This window comes from Balaenoptera acutorostrata, chromosome 5 (assembly GCF_949987535.1).
Source record: "Balaenoptera acutorostrata chromosome 5, mBalAcu1.1, whole genome shotgun sequence".
Taxonomy (NCBI): domain Eukaryota; kingdom Metazoa; phylum Chordata; class Mammalia; order Artiodactyla; family Balaenopteridae; genus Balaenoptera; species Balaenoptera acutorostrata.
In genome coordinates this window covers 98737225-98752814 of record NC_080068.1, presented here as the reverse complement: position 1 = coordinate 98752814, position 15590 = coordinate 98737225, and the positions used below count along the sequence as shown (strand labels likewise).

Genomic DNA, 15590 nt, shown 5'->3' with positions numbered 1-15590 from the left:
ATGTAAAGAGGTTTATCTTCATTTAAAAAGAAATTTGTCTAGAAGTAAAAAAAAAAAAAAATTGTAGTTTGCTTATACTGTGATTATGTAACAAGATAATCCGTGAAAATTTACAGCTTTTTAGATTATGTATCTAAGAGCATTTGACTTCCTCTAGCTTGTGTGCTTTTCCTGTTCGTTGACATGGCTTTTAGTACTAGGTATTTATCTTTATGTTCTTTCAAATTGTATTTCCACGTATTCCTCTAATTATAAGATCATGTATGTATGACTTCTCTGAAATTGAATTAGCAAACTATTGAGATTCAGATTTGGGTTCTCTACATTTATAATGATAGAATAATTCTGCCTATAATTTGGATGATATTAGTGATATACTGTTTATTTTTGGTTTCTGCCAATAAGCTATTGTTGGAAGCTGTTTACAGCTGTCTTGCATTCATTCATTCATAGGTAAAATATATATTTTCAGTTTATAACTTTAGATCAAGTTTTAATTAAATTTAAAGTATCTTTTGGGGAAACTTGCTGTTTACAGTGTTTTAGGAATGTATTGCCTAAATAAATAGAACTTATTTTTTCACTACTTGAGTTTCCCAAAAAACTCTTGGGCAGTTGTTATGGTTCCTGTTTAATTACAAGCTTCATTACAGAAGTTTGGGTTTTTGGTTTTTGCTTTTTTCTGTATAATAACAGGTTCCAGGTAGATATAAAAAAAAATGAGTTAGGTTCACTTTGCTGGATAGCCAATCGGTGTATTTTGGTTTTGAGATTTCAGTTTTAAGCTTAATGGAATCAGGATATCAATCACACACTGATAGAATGACAGAAACAAAGTTTTATTTATAAATAAACCGGTTTTAAAGCTTGTATTTAAATTGGTGTATTTCAACATCTGTTTAGTGATCATGAAGTTCCAGAGCCAGAATCAGAAATGAAGATGAGACTACCAAGACGAGCCAAGACAGCAGCACTAGAAAAAAGTAAACTTAACCTTGCATAATTTCTCAGTGAAGATAAAAATTAGGAGAAGAAATGATGGAGGTGGAGTCCTTTGAAAAATGTCCTTTAAAATTATGTTCATTTCTTTGCTTTAATAAAGTTACCCTTGTATGAAAATTAGAAGAAGTCTGATTCTTGTAGAACTTTCTGCTGTGTGATTCCACATTACTTTAGCCTGTATTGAAGCAGTGAGACAGCGTCCATCAGTGTGCTCCACAGACCATCTGCATCAGTCATGGATTTAATCAGGATCTAAGGTGGGCCCAGGAACCTGCTTTTTAACAGCTTTCCCAGGTGATGCTTATGAGTTCTCACATTTAAAATCATGGCATTATAGACAACTTTTAAATGTAACTAGCTGGTAGCTTGCATTTGAAAAGTTTGACTTAGGTGTGGCAGATCCAACATAGATAAAAACACCTCAGAACACATTTTAAAAACGACATCTTAAGGGCAAATGAAGTACCACAAACTGGCTAGAGAGGAGCTTACTTCCAGGAAAGACTAGTATAATGAACCAAAGTCCCCAGCATCCAAGTTCAACAGTTATCATTTTGATAATTTTGTGATTCTTACACTTAAAAATATTTTGATAATGCTACATGCATGAGTAATTTTTTTCCTAGAATGTTTGCATATGAGAGCCCAAGTTTGCTTATGTTATGATGGTTCCTGGGTTAGGGAAATGTTCACATATACATATTAATCATGGAGTTCTCTATGTTTTTGGCATAACAAAATATTTATTGTGGGTAATAAAAAATACTAGTAGGAAAAGAATGTGATGTGACAGGAAGTCCACTATATACTAATGTATGAATGAGCACTATTTCTTCACTGTAAATTTATTTTCTGAATTGGCACTTGCCTGACTTAAGAAACTTACACTGTGTCAAGTCAGCCCTCTTTCCTTCTGTAACTCCCAACCAAACACCTTTTATTCCTCTGATAATCATCTCTATTATTCAGAATAGAAATACCCTGACATTGGATCTAATACATTGGTTTTAATAATAATTGTGCTTTTTTAGGTTTATTTACCAGAGGCCATTTATTTAAGGTGATGTTCTAAGATGGAGCTAAAGTAAGAATGCTGTGCTTTTTTGGGCCAAATTGCTACATTACATATGTATATGTGCTTTATAAAACTTAGAAATATAAAAGGAGTCCGAAGGTTACAAAGAATGCTTATTAAGAAAAAGGAAAAGGCAGATATGGTGGTGATATAAAACAATGAAAAATAGATGATTGTTTCTCATTCTGTTGGCTCTGTGTCTTTTCCTGTGCTTCAAATTCCTTATGTAAGCCTTTTTGTTAAATCCCTGTCTTTTTAAAAATAATTTGAGGGTTGGGGTAGGCTGGGAGAAATAAGGACTTAAAAGGTTCACAAAATGTGCCATAAGTAAAAGTCTTTAGAAACACAATAAACTAACTAAATCCCATTTAACCCATAGCCAGGCTATCCAAAGGGCAGGAGCCATGTTCTTACATACTTCACATGGACCACCATACCAAAGCTTTCCTTCTCGGCCGTGGGAAAAATTAAGCATCAGACTCTGAGTATTCTTACTATTCAAGTTTTGGACACAATCACATAAGCCAATGATGAAGCTATGCTTTTGTACTACTAAAGAGGTAAGGAATATTATCCTCATTTTAAGACATCCCTTTACACTTTAAAATAAATGGCTAAAATACAATAAAATCAATGGATGTAAATCCATTTACCATTTTTCATTCAAAATGGATAACTTACAAAAACCAAACAGTATTCTTATCTGCAAGAGGCACAGATTTGCTGAAGAGTCAACATGCAATTGTGCCATTGCTCTTAAAACCCAGACTTTATAGGTTTAAAAGTACAGAGAAATAACTGATCAGTTCAAATTCTCCTTATGAATGGAAACATGCTACTTGATGATAAACTATGATCAATTTTTCTATACATATATAACTTTGAAAGAGATATACTTCTAACAGATACCTTTGCCTTTTACCAATTTGCTTCGAGGTAGTTGGTATCCACCTGTTATACAACTGTTCATGGGTCAGGTAATCACAAATCTTTACAATACTAGCCTTCTAAATCTCACAATGCATTATATATTAAGAAGACATTGTGCACGGAAATAAAACTGGGGACAATTATATATTTAAACTTACTTAGGGAGTAAAAAATTCACAAAATACCATTAAAAAGAGAAACTTCAAAAATCCATTTGTACTGCAAAATTCCACAATGGTCTGGTGTAAAACATGTAAAAAAACATACAAAGAATATAATCAAAATGATTAATGCTAATGATTTAATATATAGACAAATCACAAGACTAGAAATATTTCAAAATCAATTGATAAATGCTTATCAGCAGGAAGAATGTTGACGTACAAAATAAGGATAGTGCAAGAAGAACTGCAATCATCTATTTCTCTTCACTTTTGAGATTTTGGTTATGAACTGTACAGCCCGCTAGAGATGCTGCTGTCAAATTCAGATTCCATTCAATGGGACGATTAAGGCACATCTTAATGGGGCTCAAAGGGCAACTTGCTGTATTCCCATCAGACAAATTCACTTTCTCATCAGTTTTCACTTGTAGCATGCTGGAAAAAAAAAGTGTAAAGCACTTTAGTTTTACTTTAATTTAAAAGAAACTATCAACCTTGTAAAAGAAAATTCAGTAGTTTTATTGTTCAGACCTCTAAACAATAGAGATGATTGATTGTTGGGGTTTGTTTAGCTCCTGCCTCCTTAATGAACTGAATTCAACACAGGTAATTGAGAGGTCACTCAGATACCACTGGACAAAAATAGTATATACATCAGTATACATCAGAAAGGATATTTAACCTACTGAGCTTGGCCGGATTCAACCCTTTTAACTTTTCCTTTAACCTACCAGGATCACAGCTACTTTGAGACAAGAAGGAATTAACCTTTGTTGAATGCCTACCATATTCTAGGCACATTCACATGCATTATCTCAAATTTCATAACCACCAAGCAAGGTTGGTATACTGTAAGCTCATAAGAAACGATAAAAGTGAGTCACAGAGAGTTCCAGTACAAATAAAGTCGAGTCACGGGCTGGAACTGGAATACAGTCCTTGCTCTTTCCCTTATGCCTGTCTACTAGCTCTCTGATGAGAATCTTCTCTAAAATCACAGAAACTTGAGAGTCCAAAGGATAGCTAGCACTCCACATGTGTAATATTAAAGTCAATTCACATCTTCAGATGTGAATCCTTACGTTTAGAAATGATTTAATAGCTTGCTATACATTAGCTCATTTGACACAACTGATTAGTTCAGTTAGACTACATCATTCCTAAGCTTTCTTCAACTGCAGGTCAATGATTCTTCCCACTCGTAAAGAGGAAGCTGAGTTGTGTATTTTAGTGGCTTATTAGAGTCGGTAAATGGCAGCAGCATCCAGATTTCGGTAGCATTTTCCTGATCTCTCCTTACAACTTCAAACAACTGACTCACTTGCCATTCAATAAGCCAGAGATTTAACCTGTTAAACCATATTTTAACAGCCATCATATTTTCACTGAGTTGAGTTCTCCCCAAACAGTCCCAGTTCCACCGAATGACATGGTTTCAATTTTTATAAATAGATAATGAAACAAAATGACAGCTTAAAAGATTATTCATCAAAAATAGTAAATCATCATTAAAAAAAAATCCAAAACCTAGAGATATGATTAATAACAGTAATGCTTTTCCTTCCTCCAAGGACTGCTAGTCTTCATACTTTTATTTGTATTTTCAAAACAAGAAAGTCTGATGTATGACTCTTTGAGAAACTCTAAAGCAAGCTATAAAAATACAATGATATTAACTGAAGTAGCTTGGTAGGTTAGTGTATCAGGCATCAAACGCCAAAATAAGAAAACAATGGCATGGAGCAACAAATCATAGTCCTAAAAACGATTTTTTTTTTCTGTTGTCTGTTTGCTATTTGATTGACAAAGGTGTATTCATCAGAGAATACTACTCAATAACTACACTATTGTTCTTTTCAATACTTTAAAGACTTTTAAAGTTACTTTTCTAGAGAGTGTACTCCAAATTTGGGAACACAAACGCCAGGGATACACAAAACTATACACATGCATGGGAAGAAAATAGTTAAGAAAAAGAACTAAATGTTAGTACCAATATGCAGATTGACATGTTTAATTCATAAATATATACCTACAAAAAAGAACAAGCTGGTGTTTGAAGTTTGGGCACTACTGATCTTGAAGTGCTAGAACCAGAGGCATTAGAACAGCAGAGCTAGAAGTGACCTTTCTAGTCCCCACTTCCCTGCTTTTTTTTTTTTTTTTTTTTTAAGAGATGATAGGGAAACTAAGATATAGGAAAATAGAAAAATAAACTGCTCTTTTTCAGAGTGTTCTAACCAGATGTATGAGGACTAATATAAGAATCTCGATCTCTAATTATAATCCAGTACTTACCAGAGCACTTTTCAATTCCATCTTCTCTACCAGTCGACTTATTTAACATTTATTGAATACCCATCAGAAAGCACTTTTGGATACAAAGATGAAGATATAGTCCACGCTTTCAAAAAATTTGCAGTCTACAGGAATTTTTATCAAATATACCTTTATATTTGGAAATTAAAATTTTGACTAGTTAGGTTTAATGTTAGAAATTTGTCATAGAATCATATACATTTGTACCAAGTGAAAGATTAATAAATGTTCAACTTTTCTTGATGTAGTTTTTAAACAATGATTTTTTTTCATGTTTTAAAAATAGGTAATAAATTTGCAAAATTAAAAATAGATCAATAACTACAAAATATTATACAATGAAGTCTCTCACTGCTCCTAGCCCCTCTTCCAGGAGCAACTACTGTTGCCAATTTCTTGTGTATTATTCCAGATAGTCTCTCTGCATTGATATATATGTATATATGTCTGTTTCAAATATCTCCTTTCCCCCTACACAATTCTGAATACTGTTCTGTATCTTGCTTATATATTTTGGAGATTGTTCCATATTTGTACAATGAATATTTGATTCTTTTAATAGCTACATAGAACTCCATTCTATGGCTATGTCATAATTGACTTCGCCAGTCTTCAACTGATAAACTTTTGGGCTATTCCAATCTTTTGCTTAAAAATATCAATATATTGAATATTCTTATATGTGTCTCTTTAAGTATGTGTGCAAGTACATCTTTAGGACTGATGTCTAGGATTGGCATGGCTGGGTCAACGGGTGCTTTAAAAATTTTGATAGATATTACCAAAATTCCCTTCATAGACTGTGTACCTTTTTACACTCTGACCAATGATATATGAAAATGTCTTCCCTCACACTCTTATAACAATGTATAATAAAATTTAGGGAAGCTTAAAAAATTGTATGCCCTTGCTTAATTTGCATTTCTCTTCTCAGTAAAGTTAAACTTATTTTCACATCTTAGAAGCCATTTGTATTTCCTTTTCTGTGTTGCCAGTTCAGATGATGACTTTTCTCGTATTGCCAGGCAGTTAAGAATTAATCCTGTGTTCTGTGTGATTTACAATCCCACCCCTCCCCACCCTGCCTAGTTTATTTTTTGTTTGTATCTGCTTACAGTGAGTTTGTCACGAATCCATTTTAAATTTTATATCATCAAATTTATCAGTCTTTTATTTCATGGCTTCTCTGTTTTACATCATGATTAAAAAGCTTAAGGAGCAGCATTTGAATCATCTGATAAAGTGGCTTTATATGTCCATATCCAGGATTCTAATGAAAGCCCAGCAATAGTGTATCCAGTGGTACTCTTGAGAGTAAAGAATTGGGGAAAAGAATGTAAGGACCCAGGTTCCAGTTCTGACAATATTAATAATCAGCCTTATGATCTTGGACATGTAACCTTAGCCTCCTTCAGCCTCACTTTCCTCATCTGTAGAAAAAAAAAATTAAATGACATCTTCTCTGCTTACATGTTTCTGATGATCTAATGAGAGTCAGTTAACATGCTTTAATAACCATATGGAGCTATAAACAAATGCAAATGCACATACTTTGGTGAAAGGGGGAAGAAGCTGAAGAGAGGTACTTATCCGAAGTAAGGCCCCTTCTACCTCTATCTCTACCATCTAGGAACCCAGATGGTAAGTGAGGCTGAATAAGGGCAAAGGGTGCCTGCAATGATTATGGCAGACAGCTCAGCCTATTTTCAATACTTCAGTAATTTCACTCACCCTAAGACAAAGCCCCTCTCCACTATCTGAATGAAAGTTTATAGAATATGTGCATTTGGAAAGTATAAAAGATAAAAATCATTTGTGAGTTATGAAAATCCAAACAATTATCATCTGTGATTTAAAGTAATGATACTGATAATTCTAACAAAAATAATTTTTAATATATACAACTTATAATTTAAACTTGTTTTACTTATTACTGGAGATATGTGATAGTTCATTTCTGTCATACAATAAACTTTAAGTGAGCCACATTGCAGGAAACAAATTTTACTGTGATCAAGACAGGTCCAAAAATAGCATTTGTAGAGCAGTTGCTATATACCAGGTACTATGCTAAAAGCCTTTTTTACATTACCTGATTAAGTTATAACAATCATCCACTGAGGCTCAAAGAAGTAAAATGACTGACCCAAGGTCACACAACTAAGTGAGTCTTCAGAGCCTATGATCTATTTACACTGTCCTGCACACTGACTCTTGGTTTGTGATTCTGTCATGATTCTCCCTTCATGTTAATATCCATTTATCTATTTCTTTAGAATACTTAACATACACCACATGTCTGGTCTACGGCCATAACCTTATCCCGGAGACTTATATGTTTACAGCATGAATTTTCTTTATGTTTAACTAAAGAGGGGGCTGCCAGTCATACCTTTTAATTTCTCAGTGTGAAAAAAGAAAAAACGTTAGGGCAGAGACTGACATGCAAGCTACCATAAAACTATTCTTTAGGTTAAGGGTTTCAGGGAACACAAGTTTATCTTTTCAAAGAGAGAAAGAACTCAGTTGTATGCATGGATAAACAATTCTGATATAGGATTTGGAATTTGAATAGTTGCTATAGTGTCCCTGAAACCATCAAATTTGAACTTACTTAACGCCAGTGGGTGACTGGTTTATTTTCCTTTGGAAATAATTAACTGAATTAATTACTGTTAATTCAGTAAAAATTTACTGAATAGTTGTAGCTCAGCACTGTCTTTGACCCTGATCTCTACAAATCTGTCCAAATATCATGATCTGGTTGTCAATTTGCAAAACTAGAGCAGAGAACCTTCCTGAAGTAGACAAGTGTATTCCCATGTTTTGGATGTAATAAGAAGTTATAAAAATGAAGGCATTGGTCTACTGGACCCTAAATGTGATGGTTCTTAGGTTCTAGGAGGCCAGTATAGAGGACCATGCCACAGAGCAAAATGTTTCAGTTCTATATGGAGCTGGCATGTGTTCATCAGCCAGGTCCGCTGTTAAGTAAAGTTAAATCCTTAACCAGTACCTACCTAATATGTTAGGAATACAAAAGACTGTGATGGTATCTGTCTTCAAGGGTTTTGCAGCTTGGTAAGGAGACAGTGGGGAAAAAGTATTCATAAATTACCAGAATTAAAAGCCATGAAAAATAAAAGGAGTAGCTAAGGACAAAGGGATTACAGAGAAGGGAAAGATGAATCCCAGAAGTGGGGAGATGAGGGGGAAAAACATTTGAAATAGGTCTTTAGGGATGAGGATTTTAGGAAAGTGGGACAGAGGGAGACTTTAGAGCCTGAGTTCTGATCCTGAATCAAATCACTCACCTGCTGAGTGTACACTCCTTAGCCTCTAAGCTTCAATTTAACTGGATAGTGAAGATAGAATACCACATCTTAAGGGTAATGTGATTATTAAATGAGTTGATGTAAATAAAGCACCTGGCATAGAGAATGCATGTAATATGCCCAGCTGGACACATAGTAAGGAGTCAATAAATGTGAGTTAGTACTAATAACAAAAATCAAAATAAAAAATTACATGTGTGGGAATAAAGTATGGCAGATATGTGTATGATTTGTTTCTACAGTGTTCACCATACTAGTTTGTTCCTATAATTTGTATAGTCAGATAATAATACGACAGTTTAATTTTGAATCTCTGGGCTTAAAGGGGATCAAATGTAAAAAAGCCATACAGTGTAGCCAGGTAAACATGGTTCACTAGCGAACCATGAGGTCTAACACGACCAAATAGATCCTTTCTCTTGTTGGCAAAGTCTCTAAGAGTTAGGTTGTACAGGTTTTTTGGTTTTTTAAAAAGACTTAATTTATCTCAAGAGTAAAATTTCCCTTTGGTAAGATACTGATGAATTTAAAGGCTTTGGTAGATTGTTAAGGGGGAGATTTTAAGTCAGCCATTTTTTTCTGACTTCCTTTTGATTATTTGATGTGGTTACTGGAGGAGCAGAAGAACCTGGTGGTTAAGAGCAAGACTTGGAATCTGATAGTCTCGGATTAGAGCCCTAGATTTGCAATTTACTGCAACCAATTTTCGGAAAATTACTTTTTCAATAAAAGATTAGCACATATACAGATTGCCAACAAACACATGAAAGGATGCTCAACATCACTAATCATTAGAGAAATGCAAATCAAAACTACAATGAGGTATCACCTCACCCCAGTCAGAATGGCCATCATCAAAAAATCTACAAACAATAAATGTGGTGGAGAGGGTGTGGAGAAAAGGGAACCCTCTTGCACTGTTAATGGGAATGTAAATTGATACAGCCACTATGGAGAACAGTATGGAGGTTCCTTAAAAAACTAAAAATAGAACTACCATACGACCCAGCAATCCCACTACTGGGCATATACCCTGAGAAAACCATAATTCAAAAAAAGTTATGTACCAAAATGTTCATTGCAGCTCTATTTACAATAGCCAGGACATGGAAGCAACCTAAGTGTCCATCAACAGATGAATGGATAGAGAAGATGTGGCACATATAGACAAAGCAATATTACTCAGCCATAAAAAGAAATGAAATTGAGTTATGTGAGTGAGGTGGATGGACCTAGAGTCTGTCATACAGAGTGAAGTAAGTCAGAAAGAGAAAAACAAATAACAAATACCATATGCTAACACATATATATGGAATCTAAAAAAAAAGAAGAACCTAGGGGCAAGACAGGTATAAAGATGCAGATGTAGAGAATGGCTTTGAGGACACGGGGAGGGGAAAGGGTAAGCTGGGACAAAGTGAGAGAGTGGCATGGACATATATACACTACCAAATGTAAAATAGATAGCTAGTGGGAAGCAGCCACATAGCACAGGGAGATCAGCTCGGTGCTTTGTGACCACCTAGAGGGGTGGGATAGGGAGGGTGGGAGGGAGACGCAAGAGGGAGAAGATATGGGTATATATGTATATGTATAGCTGATTCACTTTGTTATAAAGCAGAAACTAACACACCATTGTAAAGCAATTATACTCCAATAAAGATGTTAAAAAAAAAAAAGATTAGCACATGGTACATAGTATGTGCTTAATTAGTAAGTGCTACCATGATTATTAGAGAGCAGACCATGGTAATCAAGAATTCAAAAGAAAACATTTAGAACTGAATCATTTCTACTGAGAAATGAGATAATCTACCTGAATTTTTAGTTGAATGGAATGAAGGAGATTGCAGTCAGATCAAAGGTACAAAACAAATTCTCTCCAGGAATCAATGAACAGTTTGCACTGCTATGTGACTTTGAAGTGATTCTTGGCCTTGTAGGGATCCCTGAATTTCTTAGTGAACTTGTATATTAAATTGGTACAACACAACTGTGCCTAAAGCAGTACTGTATTCAAATATTCAGTAACTACATGTGACTCATATACCTTTATAAAAATAAAATAGAAAACTTCAGCACTAAATTAATATGAAAGTAAAAGCAATTAGCTAGTTGTTTATCTAAATTAATGCCAACTAACTGTAAAAGACTGCAGAACCTGGCATGACTTAAAACAAATGTTTTTGAACCCTGTTCCCAGAGGCCTTCTCAGGGACTTATCAATGATCATCATCAATCATTCCGACCCTCTTTTTTTTTTTTTTTTTTTTAAATATACCATTAGTCTGTGGCAGACTAATTCCATTAATAGCCTCAGTTCTTCACCCGTCACTATATGCACTCTCCCTGCCCTGTCATTTTACCATGTCCTCTCATTCTGCTTCATCATTTGCTCTAGCTAATGGGATATTAGCAAATATGATGCAAGCTGAAGTTGAGAAATTGGGCATTTATGCTCACTTTTACACCTCTGCTTTTGCCATGAGAACATGCCAGGGCTGGTTTACTGGATGGCTATGAGAGACGCAGGGCTAAGCTGTCCCACTTGATAGCAGGGGGAAGCTGCTACAGAGCAGGGCTAAGCCGTCCACTTGACAGCCAGCTAACCCCAAAACTCTCGAGGGAGCCCAGCCAACATCCAAAGAACCTCCAGGCTTATTTGCCAATCACTGATTCATGAGTGAAATAAATGCTTATTTACTTTAAGCTAATGAGTTTTGGGGTGGTGTGTAATGTAGCATTACTGTGGCAATAGATAAATAATAGACCATCTCCTCTCAATTGGATCCTCACCATGACGTTTAAACAAGTGCGAGGTCTCTCATTCCTTAAAAAACAAGGCTTCACTCAATCTTTTACCTTCCTGAGGTTAATATTTTTAGAGTTAGATTACTTTAATGAGTTGTCCTATACTTGCTACCACCGTTTTCGATACCTCTCATTCTTTAACCTACTCCAATCTAGCTTGCAGGCCTTTTACTCCATGAGGGTAGCACTAAAGTCACCCATGAAATGATAAGTCTAATGAACGATCTTTAGTTTTCAACTTTTTTGCCTTCCTACCAACATTCAACACTGTTGCCCATTTCTTCTGCTATGGACTGGATTGTGTCGGCCCCTCTCTCCCCCCTGCCCCTCTCGTCTCCCTGCCTCAGATTTATATATTAAGAGATATAGGGCTTTTAGGAAGTAATTAAGGTGAAATGAGGTCACAGGGCGGGGCCATAATCCAATAGGATTGATGTCCCTATAAGATGAGAAGGAGATACCAGAGAACAGGAAAATGGCCTGCAAGCCAGGAAAAGAGCTCTCACCAGCAACAGAACCCTCCAGATCTTGGACTTTCCAGCCTCCAGAACTGTGAGACAATACATTTCTGTTGTTTAAGTCATGCAGTCCATGTTATTTTGTTATGGCAGCTTGAGCAGAGTAAGATACCCTCTTTCTTGAGACTCACTTTTTTTGGCTTTTGAGACAAAAAACAATACTGGCTTTCCTCTGCCTCTTCCTGTCACTGCAAGCCATCCCACTCTACCGGCAGAATACATATTGGCATTTCTCAAGGTTGAGTCCCAGGCTTTCTTTTCTTCTTCTCCTATACTCTCCCTTAGCTCTCATCCATACTCAGTTTCAGTCATGAATGATACCCTAGATATCTCAATTTTCCTGAGTACTCAACCTAAAGCAGCTCTCCCTAAAAACTCCTTTTGTCATTTAATTTCATTAACACAGAATTTACCAGTGCTTTCTGTTTTCTATTTTATTTTTTCCCCCCTCCCAAAAAAATATAAGCTTGATGACAGTAGAAATCCCTGCTGGTCTTGTTCAGTATATTATTTTCAGCACCTAGCATATAGAAACTGGATAAATATTTGTTAAAAAAATAAATCTGGGATATTTGTTTCTGGCCATGATGAAGTAACAAAATGAACTTGCCCTCTCACTTTAAACAACTTAAAAAAAACCCCACAAAATATATGAAATAATGTTGCTAAGATAATGGATGACAGGAAGTACAGGATGACAGTAATTCCTGAAAAAAGGGAAGCAAAAGGTGGTAAGCCCTAAAATTTGCTCTGGCTTACTGCTTGGAGAGTTTCCAGGCTGCAATATAGGGGGAACCCAAATAGAGCTTGGAAATCTTCCTGAGAAAGGAAGACAGAGTTTGGAGGTGAAGGAGTCCCAGGTGACTAGAATGTGTGGAGCTGAATACAGGAAAGAGAGCTGCAGAGGGAGCTAGTTCCAGAGCTCCTCGTAAGTCTGTAGATAAACACTGATCAGTACATGAATGTTTCCCAAGGCTGTGAAAAAGACCACTGAAAAGGACTAGGTGGAAAATACCTAGAGGCCATACAGGACTGGATATAACTGGTGTTCCCACCAAAAAGAATGGAAAGACCTCCTAGCCCCTGGGGCATCAAGTAGAGTCCTCAGACAGGTGTTGGTATTACCTGACTAGTGGGGTAAAATTAGCCACTGAGAGGACATGAACATGGTTTCTGAGAACCTGCATGGTCTACCCTTCACTCACTCCTCAATCTTCACCACACCTGACATCATGCTCCTCCTCTCCCTCGTGACTCAAGACACACCAGTCATGTCTTATCCCTCTTACCCGCCAGGCACACCATGCTTCATACTTTTTTCACATTCAGTTCTTCCTGGAAGGTCACTCCTCCCCTCCCCATTCTCTGCCACTTGGCCTAGGTTGGTTCCTACTCATTCTTCCTACTCACTCTCACTCAGCTCAATGGTCATTTCCTCAGAAAAGTCCTCCTTCACTTCCCTGACTTGATAAGATCTCCCTATAAGGAATTCTTATGGTACCACCTACGAATTAAGAAGTTGTAAGATTTGTGTAACTGTTTTCTCAATGTCTGCCTCTCCAAACAAACTTGACCGTGAATGGAGTGACATCTGGTTTTGTGCCCCCATCATATTCCATATGTCTAGCATACTGCCTGGCACACAGGGGACAAACCTTTTTGAAAGAATTAATGGGGTCTATAGATACTGGCTTCTAAAATCTAGCCTTCTATACGTTTACATAACACAGAGACAAAGAAGCAAACAAATGAATTTTCCAGGTTGCCTAGAACTGGAATTGAGGGGGAGAAAAAAGAAGCCAAGGTCTTGCTTAAAATTAAACAAAAACAAGGAAGAAAAAACCTGGCAGGATGAAATCATTCAGACACCTACTCTGCCTTTTATTTTCCTGTAATTAAACAAAAGGTGAATTCAGTAGGCTTTATATTATGATAATCACAGGATACTTGGCTCCACTACAAAGAAAATTATTTACTACCCAGGAAAAATGAGGAGAAAAACATGGTAGCCATGAGAGCTGAACTAAAAATTTTGAATTACTAAGTGAAGAAATAGAGAAGGAAAAAAGGGGTAGAAAAGGGGAGAAGAGAACACTTGAGGAAGGAATTTAAGGTGTGAAGCACTGAAATCAATCTCTTTCTAACAGATGGTAGCAGCTGGTTAAGGAAGAGAAGGGTGACCCTTGAACTTACCTCAGATAGACAAAGCAGGTCTGGAGGCTGCAGGGAGAGAATAAAGGTTTACAAAACAGAATAAAACTGGCATTGATGGCTCCCCCAGCACCACTCTGCTGGATAAAGACAGGTCTTGTTCCATAGAGAAAAACAAAATAACACAACTACACGTCAAAAATGTATTGTGTGCGAGGTGGGAGTGGACAACAGGGAGTGAGTATGGATGGGTGTTGGGAACGAACTGGATATAATCATCTTAATTTACTAAAAAAATACATTAAGTTTTTTTTCTAGTCACACCTTATCAAAATTCTACTGATATTAACAGGGGTCAGCAAACTTTTTCTGCAAAGGGCCAGATAATTAATATTTTAGGCTTTGTGGGCTTTATAGTCTCTGTTGCAACTACTCAATTCAGCTTCTGTGGCATAAAAACAGCAATAGACAAACACATAAGTGAATGAGCATGGCAGTGTTCCAATAAAACTACTTACAGATGCCCCAAGTTAGAAAGTTAATTTTGTTTGAAAATAGTGCTGTACTCCATATCCATTAAAAGGGAGAATCAAACAAATTATCTTTCTTCAACTTATACTAATTATGTTGCCAAAGTGAAAAAACAACTTGAAATATTTTTTGATAAGTTCCCTGAGTTCCTTTGTAACTCTAGTATCTAACAATGCATGGTAGATCAAAAGGAAAATATATAATATTTGTTGAATAAACTGAATAGTTTTCCATGAAAGATATGGGGCAATTAGTAAAGCGGAATATCCGTAACGGTTGACAAAGCAATGGGATATAAGATATGCAAGAAAAATTCTAAGAAAAAAAATCAAGACAAGGAATTACCAAAGTAGCTGTTTCATATTTTAATATAGTATTATGGCAATAATACTATATTAAAACTCTTTAAAACCTGACATTCTTCTCTATACTAAGTTCCTATGAAAATTACAATGATGGGGAAAATAACCAATTGTAAACAGAATGGATTTTTATTAAAATTTTTTGATTTTATTAGAATACTTTAAATTATTGGGTCACAGTTTTAATATTTTTACTGATGGCACTGGCAAGTAAAATGGTAATATGAAGCCCATGTAATAAAGAATAAGTCAATGTATTTATTATTTCTTACATTAAAATATCTGTCTTTGTTTCATCCAGTTCTGACCAAATTAAGAGTGTGGATAAATTAAGACTTGAGGAGACACTGATCTCGTATGTTTTCCTAAACTCGTAAGATACTTTCTCACTG

General features: G+C 35.7%; 2 protein-coding genes across 4 annotated transcripts in view; one reads left to right on the top strand and one right to left on the bottom strand.

Annotated features, from left to right (window-relative positions):
- Positions 1-1128, top strand: part of NCAPG (non-SMC condensin I complex subunit G) — a 39385-nt gene extending 38257 nt beyond the window's left edge. The window contains exon 21 of the mRNA XM_057547450.1: positions 904-1128. Coding sequence (XP_057403433.1) covers positions 904-1003 — 100 coding nt within the window. The 3' untranslated portion in view covers positions 1004-1128. The remainder of the gene's footprint in view (positions 1-903) is intronic.
- Positions 819-15590, bottom strand: part of LCORL (ligand dependent nuclear receptor corepressor like) — a 182555-nt gene continuing 167783 nt past the window's right edge. For 2 of the 3 annotated variants that reach the window (XM_057547445.1, XM_057547446.1), the window contains one exon: positions 3458-3606. In XM_057547445.1, the coding sequence (XP_057403428.1) occupies positions 3586-3606 (21 nt within the window). In that variant the 3' untranslated portion in view covers positions 3458-3585. Of the gene's footprint in view, positions 3607-15590 lie in introns of all 3 variants that reach the window. The other variant, XM_057547448.1, reaches the window with a different exon arrangement.